The sequence below is a fragment of the Xyrauchen texanus genome, chromosome 29 (assembly GCF_025860055.1).
Source record: "Xyrauchen texanus isolate HMW12.3.18 chromosome 29, RBS_HiC_50CHRs, whole genome shotgun sequence".
In the NCBI taxonomy this organism is placed as follows: Eukaryota; Metazoa; Chordata; class Actinopteri; order Cypriniformes; family Catostomidae; genus Xyrauchen; species Xyrauchen texanus.
In genome coordinates this window covers 18,790,412-18,809,944 of record NC_068304.1, presented here as the reverse complement: position 1 = coordinate 18,809,944, position 19,533 = coordinate 18,790,412, and the positions used below count along the sequence as shown (strand labels likewise).

At 38.5% G+C, this 19,533-nt stretch overlaps 1 protein-coding gene across 3 annotated transcripts in view; it reads right to left on the bottom strand.

Annotated features, from left to right (window-relative positions):
• Nucleotides 1-761: 761 nt before the first annotated feature.
• The window catches only part of LOC127623402 (nuclear pore complex protein Nup93), a 42,910-nt gene continuing 24,138 nt past the window's right edge, over nucleotides 762-19,533 (bottom strand). For all 3 annotated transcript variants that reach the window (XM_052097860.1, XM_052097861.1, XM_052097862.1), the window contains 19 exons: nucleotides 18,390-18,452; nucleotides 15,571-15,699; nucleotides 13,689-13,763; nucleotides 12,561-12,653; nucleotides 11,245-11,384; nucleotides 10,710-10,842; nucleotides 10,319-10,476; nucleotides 9,671-9,836; nucleotides 9,337-9,430; nucleotides 6,030-6,221; nucleotides 5,784-5,910; nucleotides 4,696-4,768; nucleotides 4,557-4,601; nucleotides 4,256-4,372; nucleotides 4,030-4,148; nucleotides 2,915-3,032; nucleotides 2,742-2,825; nucleotides 2,489-2,617; nucleotides 762-2,200 (listed from right to left, as the gene is read on the bottom strand). In XM_052097860.1, coding sequence (XP_051953820.1) covers nucleotides 2,090-2,200; nucleotides 2,489-2,617; nucleotides 2,742-2,825; nucleotides 2,915-3,032; nucleotides 4,030-4,148; nucleotides 4,256-4,372; nucleotides 4,557-4,601; nucleotides 4,696-4,768; nucleotides 5,784-5,910; nucleotides 6,030-6,221; nucleotides 9,337-9,430; nucleotides 9,671-9,836; nucleotides 10,319-10,476; nucleotides 10,710-10,842; nucleotides 11,245-11,384; nucleotides 12,561-12,653; nucleotides 13,689-13,763; nucleotides 15,571-15,699; nucleotides 18,390-18,452 — 2,166 coding nt within the window. In that variant the 3' untranslated portion in view covers nucleotides 762-2,089. The remainder of the gene's footprint in view (nucleotides 2,201-2,488; nucleotides 2,618-2,741; nucleotides 2,826-2,914; nucleotides 3,033-4,029; nucleotides 4,149-4,255; nucleotides 4,373-4,556; nucleotides 4,602-4,695; nucleotides 4,769-5,783; nucleotides 5,911-6,029; nucleotides 6,222-9,336; nucleotides 9,431-9,670; nucleotides 9,837-10,318; nucleotides 10,477-10,709; nucleotides 10,843-11,244; nucleotides 11,385-12,560; nucleotides 12,654-13,688; nucleotides 13,764-15,570; nucleotides 15,700-18,389; nucleotides 18,453-19,533) is intronic.

Genomic DNA, 19,533 nt, shown 5'->3' with positions numbered 1-19,533 from the left:
CATTTCCATCCACAGAACTGCGGCTCACTGGATGTATTTTGGCACCATTCTGAGCAAATTCTAGAGACTGTTGTGCTTGAAATTCCCAGATCATCAGCAGTTAGAAATACCCAAACCAGTCCATCTGGCACAATATCTATGGCAACTCAGATAACTCTGTTTGGCTATACGAGGGGGACCTACACAATATTAGGCAGGTGGTTTTAATGTTGTGACTGATAAGTGTAGATATACAGTCTTTAAAAGGGATGGATGAGTTGATCCATATGAATGAATGAGTCATCTGAGGTAGAGCTCCTCTTTTTACTGCTGTTGGGAGCGGTGTGGTGCCACCCTGGTGTTGTGAAATAGCCGGGTTATCGCGGATGTGTGACATCGGCCTGATTCACAACACCAGCTGCAGCACACACACCTCAGACACCAGTCTTGAGTGGTGTGAAGGAGAATCTTTGTTTCCAGGTCTTCTTCGTCTCCATGATTCAAATGGAGTTCCTATCCAGCATGTCTGACATACTATTACAACATTGGAAGATGTCCATGACCTATCAATCCCATGGACATGAGGACTTGAAAAATCATTCAATATCAGACCATTTGGCTATTGAAACAATCTGTGAAACAATTTGACCGATACATTGCAAAAACCCAACTCAAAAGCATGATTCACAAATTGGTTATCACTTAAGTATGCCAGCAGGTTATACAGAGCAATAAACAGAGCACAACTATAAAAAATTTATTCATTATAGCAATTTCCATGAGTCATGTCTTTAAAGATTTTTAGTTTCCATGACCTTTCCAGACATGGAAATGCAATTTTTTAATTCCCTGATATCTCCAAGTTTCCCATTACCATGGGAACTGTGGAATATACAGTAAATTAAATAAGGATTACATTCTTCTTTGCAGAAGACATTTTGTTGAAAAGCTGAACTGCAGTTTATACAATTTATCATTATTCCCCATTGCATATATGAATTTACAATAAATACTGTTGCAGCTCCAGATGCTAACAGTAAAAAAATGCAAATCAGAGCTTAGAGGGAGCTGAAGCAGACACGGCAGCTGGGCGTGACGAAGCCAACACGTCCATCTGTGTGCTCTACAGGCATTTCCTCCATAAGCCACCATCTGCTGAGAGAATCAATGTCACACAGACATGCTACTGCTCTCTAAACTCAATTCTCGCTGAAAAGGGCATCAAATCCACCCCACAAGCTACTTATTTGTTCAGTAGGTTTGTGCTTCACCAACTAGATTTTGATGTGAGTGAAAAATAGGGGTGTTAAGTACAGTGCATACTCTTGCTAGCCAGCAAATCTGTTTGTAGACTAATCTCCAGGGCCGGATCATAGTCCCGCAAGGCTCCAGACCCTTTCTAGGCCCACCTGCCACCACCCCTAGTGGCAGACTTCTTGTCCTACATTCAGTGTCAAAGGCAATTTGGTTACAACATTTTTGGAAATACGTTTTGGTGAGCTAACATTGGACTTAAAATAGTAGTCTATATGAAACATAAACGTGGATTCTGCAAACAGTAACTGAATAACAAAGTTTGAACTCCCTTTGTACCATGCACCAATGGTCAGCTCATGTAGCCTGAGGCTTTGGAGGCCCCCAGACACTAATGGCCCATAATCCAGCCCTGCTAATCTCACTGTTTTCAATACCATAAAAATACATTATATAGGCAAATTATATAAATAAGTTGATTGTTTGAGATTGGATATCATGAGGTACAAAATGGTAATCATGTATTTAACTAGCGTTAAATAACAGTTAATATATGAATATGGCTTTGAAAAAAATTCATGCATGCAACTGGGATGGAATTAAAAGGAAATAAAATAAACATACTGGCAGGATAAAACAATCAAGACACTTCAAATAAAAAAATAACTTTTGAAAAAATTAGGTTTTGGTAATAGACAGGGAACAGAAACAAACCGAACTGAATTTCAAATGTTTTTTTTTTATTTTTATTTAAAATTATGAAAACTACAAACATAAATCAAAACCAAATAATGATGGAATGAGGACAATGAAAGACAGCTGCTGGAGAAGACAGGAGAAGGGTGGGGTGTGTGTCTCAGTTCATTAGAACCTCCATCTGAACCAGTCTGGCATTGGTATCTCCAGCCATTCGATACGGAATCATCCCGGCAAACGTGATCAGTGCCCGGGCTTGACTACGCAGCAGCTGCAGAGAAAAGAAGACAAATACATGACGTAAAGCTGCAAGCTTTTCTAACAGAACAAATAGAGAGAAAAGCAGGTAAGTCATAAGAGTCACATCCAATGACAGTCATAGATAGTCATGTCCAATGTCCAGTCAACAATGGACATTGCTGCTATATTCAAAAGCTTCAGTGTTTTGGAAAACATGTTCACAAAGTATAAATTCACATATTATTGGACCCCGAATTGGCTTCACATTTGAATAAGCAATGATCACGTGATCTTAACATAGAGAATCCAGTCTTCTTACTGTGTCTCGGTCCTCTAGGGTACGCTGTGGTCTTCCTGGTGTGCCTGCGGCAGCCCCCTTTAGACGCTTGTACTGCGTGAACAGGATATTCATTGTGGCGAGAAGAACCTCGGACAAATTATGTCTGACCTGCAGAAAGGTTAAACAGAATGTCATGTGAAAGGCTGCAATTCCAAGCATCACAAATCCCACATTAGGTTCAGTCAACCCAAAAAACAAGAAAAAGGGGTCAGTAGAAGCACAGATCTCTTACCTCATCGCTGAAGTTTCTAAAGGCTGCAACCCGCTCCTCAACACTCTCCTGACTTAGAGGAACAAGCTTCAGTCTCTCAATCACCTGACAAGAGTAACAGAAATGCTGTAATTGTTTAAACACAGCAGGATTAAGCAAAGATCAGTAGGGGTCTTACTCCTACAGGAACTTACATTGTAGGCTCGATCAATGTGGCCAGCGTGGTACTCATCGAAGAATGTCATAAGATCTAGAAGCAGGTAGAAGGTGCTATCCACAGACTTTTCCCCAGCTATCCCATTAGCACGGTACCTGTGCCCACAGAAATACAAGATACCATTTGGTGGTCATTGATGAAATCTACAGGACCAAAATACTACGATTCAACACGAATACTGCAAAGAAGGTTTATGATGGACATAAACAATGCTTAAAATTGGTATAGCGCAATGGTTCTACAATGCTTTTCTTCAGGACCCAGATTTTAAACTGGGCATTAAGTAGCAACACAACTCCGTGCCAAAATTGTTTATCGTACAAAATTAAACAATACTCTTTCCTTAAAATCAATCATGGAAATTTACAGGGTAAAAAGCCGGGCCACTATGTTTGATTGCTCATATCTTAAAAATGCATAAAGGAAATTGCATGATTTTTGCCGTACTTCTATGATTTAAAAAAAATAATTACGTTACTGTGACTTCATCGTGAACAACAACTTGCTACAAATAAGTAAATCATCTGACCAAAAAATATTTTTTTAATAAAAAATAAAAACAGTGCCTCATGGTGAAAGAGAATCACCTAATTTGCTGCCATTGAAAACTTAGCTAAACGATTTACTTAAATATTTATACAAGTTTTTGCTCACAATGATGGCACAGCGACATCAATTTGTTTTTTCTTACAAAAGTTGCAGAAGTACACCAAAAATACTGCAGTCTTCATGCATTTTTAACATTTGAGCAATCAAACATATTGGCCCCATTTTTTTGGGCCACCCTTTATTACCAATTTCAAGGATCCATGTTGGCATCTGCCTAATTAGGCTAGCTTCAACCAAGTGACAGATGAATTTGGGACAAATGACAACATTTTACATCCAGTGCTTCTCCGTTCTGATTTATTTTGCCTAACAATGCACGATTATTTGCACCCAGCATTGTTTTTCCCTTGGTGACCATGACACTATCAGAACAGACCTGCGACACATATTTAGAACGTGCCCCACCAGTTGAGAACCACTGAAATAGAGTACCTACAAAGGGGCCAATGTATGTCCCTTCAAGTATAAGAGGCAAGTCCTCACCGTTCAGCAATAGCTATTGCCATGTTCTTGAGTCGCTCTTTGTTAGATTGGGGTTCGTTGCCTTGAGCAATAACTGGACTCAACAATCTGTTCATCAGTTCTAGAACCTTATCAGGGTTCTGATGCAGAAAGAAAAGAGGTTTTAATCACAGATTCCAGATGTTATAGACATCTACTCACAGATCCCAGACTAATAAACCCAACAGCATGTTACAACTAAGCTTACCTTGGCTAACTCATACAGTTTAACAGCATCCTCAAACAACCCCTTGTTCTCAGCCTCCGAGGCTACTTTAGTGATGATGACCCGCGTGTCTCCAGCAAACTTGTCAATCACGCCGGGCTGAAGGGTTTCATATAAAAACTACTTAGAGCTGAGCAAGACTTTATGCATAATTGTGTAGTCAAATGGACTGTGTTAAGAAGGCCTATAAGACAATAGAGCATTCTACAGAATCCTGTTATGCTGAATGAGGAAAATAATGAATGACATTTAATTAGAGAAAAACAGAAGCTTCCCTACGTACCTTTCTACTGCCATCTTTTTCGAGTCTTCCAAGAAGCATATCAAACTACAAAAAGACAGTTAAGCATTGACAGATATTATGCAATAATAATAATAATCATCATCTCTCTTCCTTCAATGGACATTCACGTGTTTCTTACCTCCCGACTCTCGATGACAAGCTCGCTGACACAGCGCATGAACATGTTTTCTCCTTGGCTGTCCTTCTCATTCCTGTGACCAATCAGAGAACAGAGATCAATTATTGTGAGTTCTCACTCAGTGTAGTACAGTAATTACACAATTTGTAGCAAGAAAGCACTTTGGCCTGTGAAGGAACATGTTCACTTTGTGATACGCATACAAACCCCAAGATAAAAGACCTTTAGAAGATCAACCGTTTCCTTTTAAACAATGGCTGTGAGGTCAATGGCGAGTTACCACTGAATTCTCAGTGTGCATTAAACAGGTTGAATTATTCATGAATCATTCATGGAAGGTTCTGAGTTATTCATGACATATTAATCTCTTCTCGGAGAGAGATTTCTGCTCAGTATTTTCAGAGAAATTGAAATGACTTTCAGTTCAGCTGAATCAAACAAAGAAGGAATCTGACCTAAGAACAGGATATGTGTATCTTAAATATAGATTTGTTTAACAGCAGAGAAAGGCGACTGATTTGAGATCAGATCTTCTAGTATGTTACCCCAGATGGACCCAGAGAGTCAGCTGATGTGTGGGTGAACAAGAGATTTTTATTATCAGGATTTTTTCATAATCGAAATTAAAATGAAAAAAATCAATTAATCGATTAATTGTTAATGTTAATATTCACTATGTGCCCATTAACAGCGTACATTTCAATAATAATTTTTATAAATATACATAAGAAATTCAAGTATTTATTTATCCACATTATTTTCAAATTAATAAACTTCCAATCCACTGCATTTTAATACATTTAGGCTATGTTATAAGACTTTAATTTACTGTTAATTTATTACAGTTATTATTATTATTATTATTATTTTTAAAGGAATATTCCGGGATCAATACAAGTTAAACTCAATCGTCAGCATTTAGGAATGTCCCTCCTTTTCTTAAAAAAAGAAGCAAAAATCGAGGTTACAGTGTGAAAAAATTACTTGTATTTAACTTGTAATATTTAAAAAAAATACAAAATACAAAAATACAGAAATGAAAACATGCTGTGGAACAGCTCGCAGGATTATTGACTGAGCGAGCATACCGCAGGAAGTAGAAGTACTGCAGGGCCTCTCGAGGATCCGTGGATTCAAACTTGCGGGTGTAGAGCATAAGCAATCTGATGAAGTTTAGCCGTCGCACCATTGGAGGATCTCCTGCCTCCTGACTCACTGACAGCAAGAAATTTATTTAGTTAGATAACTTAAAAGTGAATCTCAATAACTGTAATGTTAATACTGGTAGTTTGCATTATACTTCAGAGAACACAAACAATTGACTATGGGCTTACAAAGTTGTGCGCTCTGGCCCGATGATTTGAGTAGCAGTTTGAGTTCGTACAGGACCAAAGCTACATGGACAGCGTGGCTGCGCAGACGCTCCACTCGGAAGAGGAACGCAATGGCAGCCTCGAACTGTGCAGTCAGGAAAAGCAACTGGAAGTATAGGAAGGGCTGGTGGCTGGCCGAGAAATGAGATTCACCTGCAGAAAACAATTAAAACAGTGTCCTACTAATGCCATAGCATCTTTACAAACACATTTATGAGTCTTTGGAATAATCCTAAACCACTTACAGAATAATCTAAACCACAAAGTGGGACATGAACATCGTGCACATGCAAATGTAGCCTGTAAGGATTTGTAACTTAAGGAATTGAAATGCTTCTTTAAGCAAGTAATGGGTTCCGCATTAATCTTCCTCAGCTGTGGAGCATTTAAATAGGCTGTTTAATTTCCATTTGCATGTGTTGATATAATCCCTTCTCATTTAAACTGCAGTTAAAACCGACGTCTTAAAACAGCATTGAAAAGACCTGCTGCGACTTTGCATGGAGCGCAATGGCAGCGCAGCTGGCAGTGAAGGAGTCTTATCAGCGAGAGAGAGAGAGAGAGAGAGAGAGAGAGAGAGAGAGAGAGAGAGAGAAGTCTTTAATGTGGTGTACTGCAGGAGCGCTGGAGAGATAAGACTGACTCATCAGGCAGGTGGAAGAAACTAAGCGGATGCCTTTTTAAAATTGGGCGAGAATTTTAAGCTGTGAGAAAACAGTACAATGACATGCACTTTTATCTGGGCTAGGCATACTGGCAGAGACTGAATAGGGGGTTTTGCATACTAACTTCCTGCTCTTCAAATATACCTATTTAAATATCTTCCTTTAAGACTGAAGAGAATCTAAATATAAGTGAGATGTTTATTGGCTTTATTTAATGATTTGACCAGAGTTTGGCACATTGAGAGGCCACTTGTTTAACAGAGCTGAGATGTTGTTAGGACACTGCCATACTGTCAACATACTGTAATGAATTTTGTAACTGCAATATTTGTTACAAGTGTTTGACTAATAGATCTGCTGGGCCAAAGTTTTTCTAGCAAGTCAGTCCACTGGCTGCCATCTTTGGAACGCTCCTTGGAAGCTAATTCCAGTCATGACAGTGCAGCTCCTATCTACTTGAATGGGGAAAGACTGAAATCTCCAGTTGGTCAAGATTACGGTCAAAGAACACATTTTAAATCAGCAGTAAAATCTGACAAAATTGGTTTCATAAACTGAGTTTCTTTACCTCAGATTATGCTAAAAATCAGTTTTACCGGCTTGTATGGCTAATGTGTATGCAAGTTCTCGAGATGAAAAGGTGATTGGCTCTTTCATCTGTACAGCAGGACTTACTTTCTACATCCGTTGACTGTTGGGCACGAGAGCTCCTTTTATGGGCATTCCAATTTCTCCCTTTAATTTTAATTTAATTGACCTGCATCTACTAGTGTTGTCAAAAATACCGGTACCAAGTCGGTATTGAAACAAAAAATGTTTACGATACCAGAAATTCTGAAGGTACCGGAGTACCATGCAGAGTCGGGAACTTTTGAACACTCACAACAAGCAAAAGATGGCGACAAGCAAAGCTGCTGCGGAGTCTCAACTGAATCTTGTCGAAAAGAAAAGTGGAAAAGGCCAGGTTTGGAAATTCTTTGTATTTGAGGCTGATGAAAAGGGAAACATCATAGATCAGCAAAAACCTATTTGTAAACGCTGCTTTCGCAATTTTCTGACGAACGGAGGAAACACATCAAACTTCATAAAGCACCTGAAAGACAAGACACCCGGATTAATTCAAGCAACCAAAGCAGGTTAGTTTAAAAGCATATTATCCTTTGCATTAGGGCTGAAACGATTAGTCGACATTATCGACAACGTCGAAAATAAAAAAAAATCCGAGAAAAATTTTCATTGTCGAATAGTCGTTTGATCTCATTTAACGTAACATGAAATCACATTAAACTATACTGTTCACGCCTGACAGAGGAGAGGAATTACACAGATCACAGTCCAGATGCACTCTAAACTTTCACAGCTTCTTATGTAGATCCCAAAATATTAGGGAATTATAAAAACTAAAAATAAAAGTTAATTCAGAAGCAGTCTAGTTGTGGAATAAGTGGAGCCGGAGCTCTTTAAAGGAAACATCCCGGCGTTACAAATGCAGTTATAGCTTTATTAAAGTTCAAATAATACAGAAGCAGGTCATGTTAATAACTTTAAACTCAGAAACTGGCATTTCTCTGTGTGGTAAGTGAGTTGCTCTGAATTCAATGAGTTCTATCTAAGGGGGAGAGATTGAAACTGCACCTGGCTGAGAGAGACTCTGCCTCGGGGAAGCTCATCCCTCGAGCCTGCACGCTTAATGCAGCTAGATCATAATATATGTCACTATGCATTTCTTATCGTGAAGAAAAATGGCAATATGCAGCTTTATTAATATGAGAGCACTTTGCACATTAGTTTGGAAATTGTTTTTTATTCATTCTATTGTATGCTTGTTTATTTACTTTTTTTTTCGTACTTGGTAAAAACTTAAATTAAAATTTGCAAAGGTTGAAGCAAATGTTATATAAGTGTTCAAAAATACTTCAAGCATACATTGTACAGTTATAATTCAAAATAATATATTTAAATTAAAGTGTTGCTCAATGGCATATTTCTGTTCTTAGTTTTGCTGCTAATGTTTTGTTAACTTTGTTAAGAAAAGAATGTTGTTCAGTAACCTGTTTTTGCTTTGGTACCGAAAATGGTATTGGGTACCGACTACTGAAAGTTTGGTACCGTGACAACACTAGTATCTACTATATACTCTATGGCCTGGCTGTGTATTTGATAACTGTGCCTGGTTCACAATAAAGTTTTTAATTCCACTTGTGTCAGTGAAGAAATCTACTGACAGCAATGTCAATGGATAGATCACACTGTTTGAGTTCAATTATTTTTGTAGAGTAGAAATAGTAAATTATTTTAAAATACTTTTGAGTAAACTATTTCAATAAAGACAAAATTTCAAAAATTAGCTTAGTGAAATTTGATTAGTGATCTGAACATTTCTTAAATATTTTGTAGTTATTTCGTCATTACGTTTCTTTTTGAATTTTTCAAAATTCTATAATTTTGCTTATCATTTAGATTTTGTATCCCAGGTTTTCAATGTGGACTCATTGAACTTCACTGTTCATAGGCATTACTTCACCCATCGCTACTAGATATTAACATTAACAAAACCCCATTTTCTACTATTATTTACTGTAAAAATAATGACTGCATCTCACCGTAGTCCTCCAGTAGTTGCTTTTGAAACTGAGCCACAGTCATTCTGTCCTGAGGTGAACTGCTGCCGTCCTCATCAAAACACACTTGATTCAGCTGGAAGTTAAACAGGTCAGTTCAAAACAATCAGTTGTGGAATCAATGCTAAACCTATTAGCATCTCTTAAGAGCTCAGTTATTTGTCAAACCGGGAAAAACTAATTGAAAACTCAGCAACAACAATATCTGCTGTAGAAAAGAAAATATACATCCACAGGATGGTTGTCTTTGTATTTTTTGTGTGTGAAGGCTCAGATGTACCACAAAGTCTATATCTGTGACCAGAGGACCTCTCACCTTGAGCCACAAGTAGTCTTCCGTCTTATCAGCTACCTCTCCATGGTTGTCAGCGATGTCGCATTTGCCGATGAGGCAGTAGACTGCGCGCTTGTAAGGGTCGGCGCTGTTTCTCAGCACACGGCGGTAATGAAGCCGCAGCTTATTCTCTGTAGCTGGAGCCAGACTGAAGAAAATGGCACACTACCTAAGTATATAACAGACGTACTCAACTAAATTAATAGCTCTGTTCCAAACCCTAGCAAGTTGCCTCGTTGCCTAATGTCTACATAAGCAGCTGCCTTCTATGGCAGCATACATACTCGGATGGAACCTCGTAAGTGAAATATTTGAAATAATTGATAGCAGAATATATTGATACCAGAATAATTCTTGCCTTTGAAACAGCCTTAGCATTGAGAGCGCTCCAATGATACCTTAAAATGCTGCCTATGGAAGCAGCTCACTAGGTTTTTGTAGAGCCATTCAGTGCAAACTGTAGAGAAAGATTCATTTAACAACCTATGGGGTACGTGTGACAGAGGAAGCCAGAACAAGCTGAGTCAAGTGCACAAGAAAGAGAGGGAGTTACCAAAAACAGAGGAGCAATAGTCCTCTCATGGTGTAATCTAGATTTTATGAGATGTGTGTGTGTATGAGTGTTTTCACCGTCGGTCAGGGCTGTTCATGTATTCCTGAAACCAGATCTTGAAGTCACCCAGCTGATGCTGAGCCCTGTTCACCACCTGCATGGTGGCAGGAAGGTCTCCGCAACGCAGGCAGAAATAGATCAGAGCCCACACCGGATGTCCCTCCACCTCGCCGTCCTGTTACACACATACAGCAGTGTTTATCAGGTCACACCTTCATTTATCCCCTTTTTACTTCCAAGCTTGAAATAAGCAGTGTATTGTTCCATGCAGGGAGAATCCAGTGCTGTTATCTAAACTACACTGTGCCACACTCAGAGTAGTTCACTCTAAAGTATCTGCAACAATGATGTCTAGATTGACGCAGTGCTGCATGAGCTGTGTGGTGTGGAGGAATTTTGCTGCAGTACCTGCATGCCAGGTAATTGGGTCGGCAGCTTGATATTCAGGAAGCTGCATACCAGCTGATAAGTGCCAGGTATGCCACCCAACTGAGCTTGGTGCAGGTTCCCAAATACAGTCACCATAGTGTAATTTTTATAGCTGCAAAAAAGGGACACAAACAGTCAGATTAGACACAAGGGAATTCATGGGATAAAAAAAAATTACAGTCAAATTCCATAATGGTGGGCCTTGGTAGACAGAGAAACAAAGAAAGAACATGGTAAAAAAGATGTGTATAGCACCATTTAAATGTATTTACATACATTGTTATGATGCTTATATTTTAAAGCCATAAAAAAACTTAATTGATGTAAAAAGGCTTTGTATATATAGATATATTTGTTTATTACAAATTAATAGATTTGAATATAACTGGGACAATAAAACATTTGAACTAGGTACTAATAACTTAATATCATATTTTATTTTAACGCATTTATTCCCCTGCTCTCAACAAAGACTACATTGCATTTCTTCATTAGTTTCTGCCCTTTCTCTAACCTATTCTCCAGGAACTGCAGGGCTTGTCTGACGAAGGCCATCTGCATGTCAACAGACACTCGACTCTTCAGTGTGTCTTTTGCAGGAACCAAGAGAACATCTGTCATCTGCTTCACCATGAGCCACATGTCTGACACATTCTACAAACACATGCATAAATGACTTTAAAGCATCACTAGCTAGTTTATCAACTCGGGGAAAAAAGAAAAAAAAAAAAGTATAGGAGGGAAAACAAAGTTAAGAAAAGGAATTGGCCCCTGCTAATTCAGAGTCTGGGAGACGGAGCTTTAACTTCTATCAAGAGATTATGGAAGATTTAAACTTGGTATTGGAGGAAGGAGTGTGGGTTAGGAATTTTAATAATGTCAATTCTGCATCTATAGATGCAAGGGTGCACCTTATGCAATTCAAGAATATACATCAATTCTATTGGACCCCCTCTAGATTTTATAGGCTCGTCTTAAAGACACACCCACCTGCTGGTGATGCCAATCGGAGGATGGAGACATGGTCCATATTTTTTGCTGGTGTGCTGAGATCCAGGGGTTTTGGATGAAGGTTCAGAGTGTTTTGTGTGACGTGTTGGGCACTCTGATTTTGTTTTGCCCCAGACTCTGTGTTTTGGGCGATGGAGAGATCATCGATGTGGGGAATAAAAACATAAAGAACTGGGTTCTGACCAGTGTGATGGTTACCAGATAGATTGTTTTGAGGGAATGGAAGTCGGCTGGAGTGCCCCATTTCAGGAGTGGAGCACGGAGATGTGGAGGGTGGCGGCATATGAGGAAATTATATTTAGTAGAATGGGTAATTTGGATTTGTTTGTTGGGAAGTGTGGCAAGAGGTTGCCGTTTTTGGAGGGCTCTCGGGGAAATATAGCACAGAGAGATGTTTAGATGTAGATTTTTGATCTTTTTTTAGCTGGAAACTTGGATAATGTAGCCAAGCACAAAGGGAGACTTTCGTGAATATTTTTGAGTGATGATGCAAACAATTGGTTAAATTCGTTTTTAAACTTTTCACTTTGACAGTTTGAATGGATTCATTTGCATACTCCAAAGCCGTTGTCCTGTTGTTAAAATCGGAGTTGCTATTAAAACATATTTTTCTGACCCTTTAATATGATATAAGGACTGTGAAAATATCAATCTTCAAAAAAATCTAATCACCAAATAAAAAGCACATAAAAATACTTTTTTTATTGCCACCATCACAAGCATATTGTGAATATTCGATATACCGTCCAGTCCAATAAGAACACAAAGACAGAATGCTAAAGCCATTCAGATAGACATAATAATAATAATGTGACGTACCTTATCATCCAGACTGTTAGCCACTGAGGCACAAAGATCTCCCAGATTGGGCTGAAGATGACCATTTACTATCTTCTCATTGAAGACATAGATCTAAAGGAAGGAGGGGAAATGCAAATGGAGAATGTCACTGAATAACTGGTGTCTAAGAACAAGCTCTAGTCAGCAGGATGTGCTAGGATCTGGTGGTGAAGTGATGGATGACGAAAAACAAAACAAACAGGATGAAAATGTTCAGAAGGTCTTCGAAAAACAGCACAAAGACAAGGAGGATGACTCCGCAGGCGATGTGACGACACATGATTAAAGGAAGAAATCAAGGCAATAGAAGAGAAATGTGACAAAAAAGAAGAACAAAGGATGAGAGAGGGAGAAATGGCCCTTCCCTTTGTGGATAGATTGAGTCATCATGCACCCATCATGCTTCTTTCCAGCCAATCAATCTTTTGGATCGATCGTGCTTGGCTCGCAAAACATGACCTATTTATTCTTGTGCCTAGCTAACTGAGCGAGAGTAACTAAAGCCGAGAGCCAAGCAAAACTTAAATAAAGAAACTGTAAAATCTGTGTTTATAAAACATATCTTAAAAGAAGGGATGCAATATATATTGTCACCATATTGATAAAGTTTCTTCTTTTTGTTGGCATGAGGTTGATACTGGAAGCAGATGATATCAGGTCATATTTCTTTCCATTTTAACTATTTATATTTCTCAATGTCATGTTTAAAAGTACTGAACAGTGATACATCTTTTCTACTGTACAATATATTGTTCTCATGCCATAGCATGCATAATTTTACAGAACAGCTTTTTTATTTTAAATATAAATTTATTTCAAATTCATTTTACGATTTATTTATAATCAAATTTCGATTTATTCGAAATTATCTTGATTTATTATTAAAAATTAGATACATAATATCGTCCAATCTTTTGTTACTGGCCATAGCATAAAAGTATTTACAGGCTGTAATAGCCAGAATTACTATACTGATTTATACTTAATGTTGTACAGATATTTTGAATTAAGCTACATTTTCAGTGGAAATGCTTTTATACAAAGACATATACAGTCTTTAATATGTGTGTGTATATATATGTTGTTTACTTATGGCTATCTACAAACCTGTCTGCTATAGGCAACTTCCACACTGTCCAGCGCACTGCGTCCAGGAACTCCGACCTCACTTACAAAACTGGGCTGTTGGGAGAACACAGAGCAACAGTTCTGCTAACACGCAAACAAGGATGTCTACACAACAAGACAGTATTAATATTCTCTGAGTGTAGGTGTGCATATGTGCGCCTTTAAAAGCGTGGGTTTGACAAGTGCACAAGCCTGCGTTTATCTCCGAGTGTTGTTTTTAATCCAACACAGTGACCAATGTAGCGTGAAGCTATTGTCGAGAACATAACTTGCGCTTGAGAGCAACCTAACTCTGTACACACCTAAACTCTTGTATATGAAAATGAACTTAGACTTTCTAATGGAAACATATTTACTGAAAATTATTAAAAACAAAATAAAGCCTTTGGTTCTTTAATTGAAATTCTGAATTTATTTTGTATCCCCAAACCTACCCCTACACCTAAACACCACAGGAACCTTGGTCCCCACGATGTAGGTAAAACCTAATGCGCATACACCCACTCATGCACACTAGACACACACTCTGACACACGCATGCACGCACACACACGCACGCACTCCCAGGTAGGCAAATTCCATGAATAGCCTGGCAAGAAAGCCATTGAGGCAGTGTAGTTTTTGTGACTATGTGACGGGGAGGGGCGACTCAGGCTGGTGGTACAGTGAAGAGAGAGCTTCTGGCATAGAAAGTGAGCAGCAGGTCACACATGGAAAATTTAACCACCGTTTAATAATTAAAGCAGCAGGACAGCAGACAAAATTCTCCTAGAGAATGCAAACACGAATGCATGTGTGCCCAAATACACACACCAACCTTAGTCTTGTTCTAAGACAAACAAAAGACATGTCAGGCAGAAAGACTCAAATATATTCTTCTTATTTTTTTCCATTTTCAAAAAGATTGTAATTTTTTTGGCATAGACACACTATTGATCCACTTGAGGACACAAAAGAGAAACATATGTATATATTATTCAGAGGAGGAGTGCTTGTCATCTTCAGTGTTTGATGTTTTCTTCATCCTTCTCTTTTGCTCACCTCTCCATTTTTGACAGCGAAGATCAGAGCAAAGCTGCCACAAGAAGCTTTTTTTTATGAATAATACCCTCTAAAAGCAGCCAATGTCATCTCATCCTACTGTTGCAGGACTGACTGACTTTTTCTTTTCTGCATGCTACGTCCGTAGCATTCTGTCTGTTTCTCTTTGAGGTCCTTTGAAAACTTCTATATCTAATTGTTTGCCATCTATTAGAACTACTAAATATAATGTGTAAATGCAATCAATAAAATGCAACTACCAACATAATTGAATGCAGTAGCTATAATAATCTGAGAACCGAAATCAGGTTTCAGACTATGATCTGTCCTGTGACAGACAGGTTTGACTCAACTATGCTCAAATTAAGAAAAAACGTGGATTTTATAATCCATATTTGACTAGACATAAAAAATAAACATTTGATCAGTTTTAGCAATAGCGTAGTTACTGTGTTTTGGCTTTGTTGGTAAGTATGCATTTACAAATGAGTAAATGTCCTATTCGGCCTCTCGTGTGAATCATTTTGCACATACACACTGGTCTGAGGTTTGAAAAAAAAAAAAAAAAAAGTAAAGCTGTTGCCAGGTAAGATTTCACTGACGCCAAGATCCAGGCCACACGTAGCCACAGGCTGCTTACAACACGCCAAGAGATCTGAACACAAGCTGCTCATATGCTAAATGAGAACATTTGTACTTCACTGCACAACATTACATGTATGAGGTAATTGTTTGCTATCATATTGTCTATCATACAAGATGCATATCATTTCTGCCCTGTGTGTATGTTGTGTTTTATATGGTGTGTTGCTCCTCAGACCTCCACATCCTGGCTGAAGTCCAATGCATCCTCTCCAGCTCCCAGTAGGGTGTGCAACACTCTCTGTTTCACCTGCTCCCACTGCACCAACATGGAGTCTCTGTGGTACTCCTCCGCCAACAGAAATGTCTGTGATAGAAACCGAACGAGACAGTGTGACGGAATGACAGAGAACAGGGTTTGGAATACCATAATGTAGTAATAGTATCATGCCAAGAATCAATTTTTTAGTTACATTTTTCACATCATATTTTTCAAATGTTTTAGGGAAGAAGCAATTATTTAGAGTAAGTTTATGAGAAGCGAAATGTACTGTAGCATTAGGTCAACACACAATTAATTGATATTCACCAAAATCCATACGCAGAACATGCAAAGAACGTAACTGTGCAAAGCACTGAAAGTGAATGATCACATAATCAAATTTTTTAATAACTATACACTAAATAAATACACATATGCCGGTATTCGGTAATAGAGTACATCACGATAACACCACATAAATGCTTCAGCAATAGTCACCATTTGAAAATCTGATACTGGCACATGCCAACTAAACAAGAAAATCTAATCGCATTGTGACCCAGATATCAATATATATCCACCCATAGAATAAAGAGTAAATACTGTATGTAAAAGAAAGAAACTACAAACCTATAAGTGAATATATAGGTTACACAACATGTGACGCATTAAAAATAGCTGGTGGAGTAAGAAGAGTGCATGCTGGATCTGGGAGCAGGCTGTGCAAAATAAGAGCTAACGGGCACTACAATTTCCACCCTACCCCCCCAATCCCAGGCCAGCCATCGCTCCGAGGGGAACGGAAAAAAAGCTGGGTCTAGGGAGCACAAACTGGGTCTGGGCCTCTAAAGCCTGGCTGCATGAAGGCTGTGCTAATGGAACTATGCCGTTATCTGGGTCTGACTTTACGCTTACCACCGATTTAGCCCATACCCTGATTGAATCTAAAGACCTTTAGACTATTTTACAATGTCCCGATGGATCAACGTGTGATAATTGCAAGTGCTATAATTAAAAAGGCTTATGAACTCTGGAGGAAGAAACTTTGGAACAAAATGTAATGGAGTGAGATAATATCAGCAGGATATGCTGAAGTTAATGTGAATCAGGTAAAAAAAAATTAGAGGAAAAGACTGCAGAGGTTTCTTGTTTAAAAAAAAAAAAAACTGTATTGCACAGCATTATCAATTACTTAAGAACTTTACCCTGAATTATTTTGCTGGGTCAACAACAAAAAAAAAGAAAAAAGAAGCTATTTAATCATCCAGCAGTTTACTTAATTCTTTATCAGAGTTTAAAATGAACACTCACCAAGTGCCAAATGCAATAAACATTTGGCTAGTAAATACATTAATCGCCGGTATTAGGAACTGCTATTAATAATTTAAGTTGAACGGTTAGAATTATTATCTGATTCTCGCTTATGTAAGGGACATATTCAAAGAAACATAACTCATAAGAACATTCTGTTGCAACTCACACATCTAACAATTTTTTCCTCAGTGGAAAATATACCATCAGATATTATTTTGAGGACACCCGAAGGTTTCTTTGTTTTGTTGTGATGGAATATTCCTCACATTAATCCAACAAAACTAAAACAGAGGAATAAAATCACATTGAGTCTTCACGTTCACGTGACAGTTGCCATTTTACAGGGAGTTGAAGACCGGTTCATTTTGTATATCTTGTGTATTGTATGTTGCAACTCTGCAAGTGACACAACAACCTGAGCCATTTATCACAAATATGCAAGGAAAACAGCTAAATAGTTCAGTCATCATGAAATTATTATTTTGTTTTTATAAAAACAAATATGGCCAATAGGAAAAGATTTGTGTTTGGCAAATTTTCTCAATTCACACACAATAAACAGGTGTGGCAAACAGTTAATTTTGGACCATGTCTGCAATATAAATTAATCTTGCTGAAGTGCTTGGAAACTCTTCATGAATCAAAAAAATTCACCACAGACATTTTGTCATACAGCAGCCATCTGTGTCTTTAGGTTAACACCTCTTTCCTCTGTGGGGAAATTGTCCTCGGTTCATCTGTACACTGACATCCCTCCTCAGTAAGAGGTTTGATGACTAGACTGAGAGGACAGATAGAGGGGATATTGACCTGGCAGAGGGCAGCTCTCTTTTGCTGAGAGTGGGATAATAACAGGTGAAAGGGCCTGTTTTTACCTCTCTGACAGTGGCTGAAGAGGCATTGACCTGAAACAGAGAGAACTACAACCTCTGGAAACCCTTAGCCTGTCTACGAAGAAAAAGAAGTCAGCTTTTATGGGAGCAGACAGAATTGGGAAGAACAGAAATGTCTGGGCAATATAGGATGTAGTGCACTTAATATTTTTCCAAAGTCTTGCTACCAATTAGCTTAATTTAGCTGGTTTGGGATTACTTGATAAATACTTTTACAAATAATTTGATAGAGATTGCACTCACAGGAGCTAACGCTAGCTGACATATTTAAAATAACATTTGAAATCTAAGCATAACTAGAAAAATGGATGGTATCTACAGACATTTCCATGGCTTTTTATGATTGTATCAATTTCCGTGACTTTTCCTGGCCTGGAAATCAATTTATTTTAATTCCCAGTGTTTCAAGGTTTTCCATGACCACGGGAAACCTGATTACTAAAAGAAGGTGTCTGTAGGTTCTGGGCTGGGTTTGTGCATGGAGAAATACACTGGATAGAGAGAGAGATGTTTTTTTATAAATTAAGTGGTACATGAATAAATGGATATAGATGGATATAGATAGATGTGTTGAGGAAAGTCACTCACTCTGCGGCGTGACTCCTCGATGGCAGACAGCAGTGCATTGTCTCTCTCGTTCTTCAGAAAGCCCTGGAACAAAAGACAAGACATGGAGGTTAAACGTACTGCAACCTACTTTCCCTTTTTCTGCATTCAGAGCACACACCCTCTCTCCCTTTCTCGCTCTCTTTCCCTCCATACTTCTTCCAAGACGAAAGTGCCACAGGCCAGAAGATGTAGAATTGCCATCATTATCACAATCACTGCTAAAAATGAGCTTTGAATCAACCCTGTGCAACACTGTCAGATCGCTTGCCCAAAATGGCGGCTCTCGACTGGTCAGAGCTGATTCAACAAAGCTGTGGAGCTACACTATGTTCTGGAAAGTTCTAAAAGTGCTGCGCATGTGAGACAACCCAGCTTGATGCAAATATACAAAGTAGTTTACATAGGGCTCATGGTGGATTTGGAAAACATGTGTAAATCTCAATTACATGTGCAGAGAAGAAAATCTGCGAGACACTATCCGACTATTTTGAATACCTGCTATGACCTCATATTACACTGACAAACCCAGTTTAAACATCAAACCAGCCTAAAACCTGGATAGAATGTTATCCATTACAAATGGTAATCTAATTACGGGCCATCAGTGTCCACATCTCAGTAAAATATCGGCGCGGTTTTGCCTAGAACGTCATCTTTGTTCATCACAGATGGAAAATGGAAACATCAGCAGCCTCCACTGATCGAGAAGCTACGTTTAGTAATATCTGACTACATTTAGAGTGTGCAGCTATGCAGCTATGGCATCCTGTATAGATGTGCAACGAACACTTGTACTTGATGTACAGAGTAAACGACACACTAGTATTTATTTTGATCAAACAGAGCAGAAAAATTCCAGCAGCTGATCCTGAGGACAGAGAAGCCACTGGAATGATACGCAGCACACACACACTCCGAATGGGGGTTGGGAGAGGGAGTGGTTCATGACAGAAGAATAGGGGAAGCTGGTTCTAGTAGGTTTGGAGGATCATCAAACCACTATAAACCCAATGTCAAAGTATGGAAGATCTGTTGGAACGTTCAACATCAGTGACTGAGTCTATTCCTTATATTTCTCCCATCTCTCGTTAGATTTCTACAAAACACATCACATATTCAAACA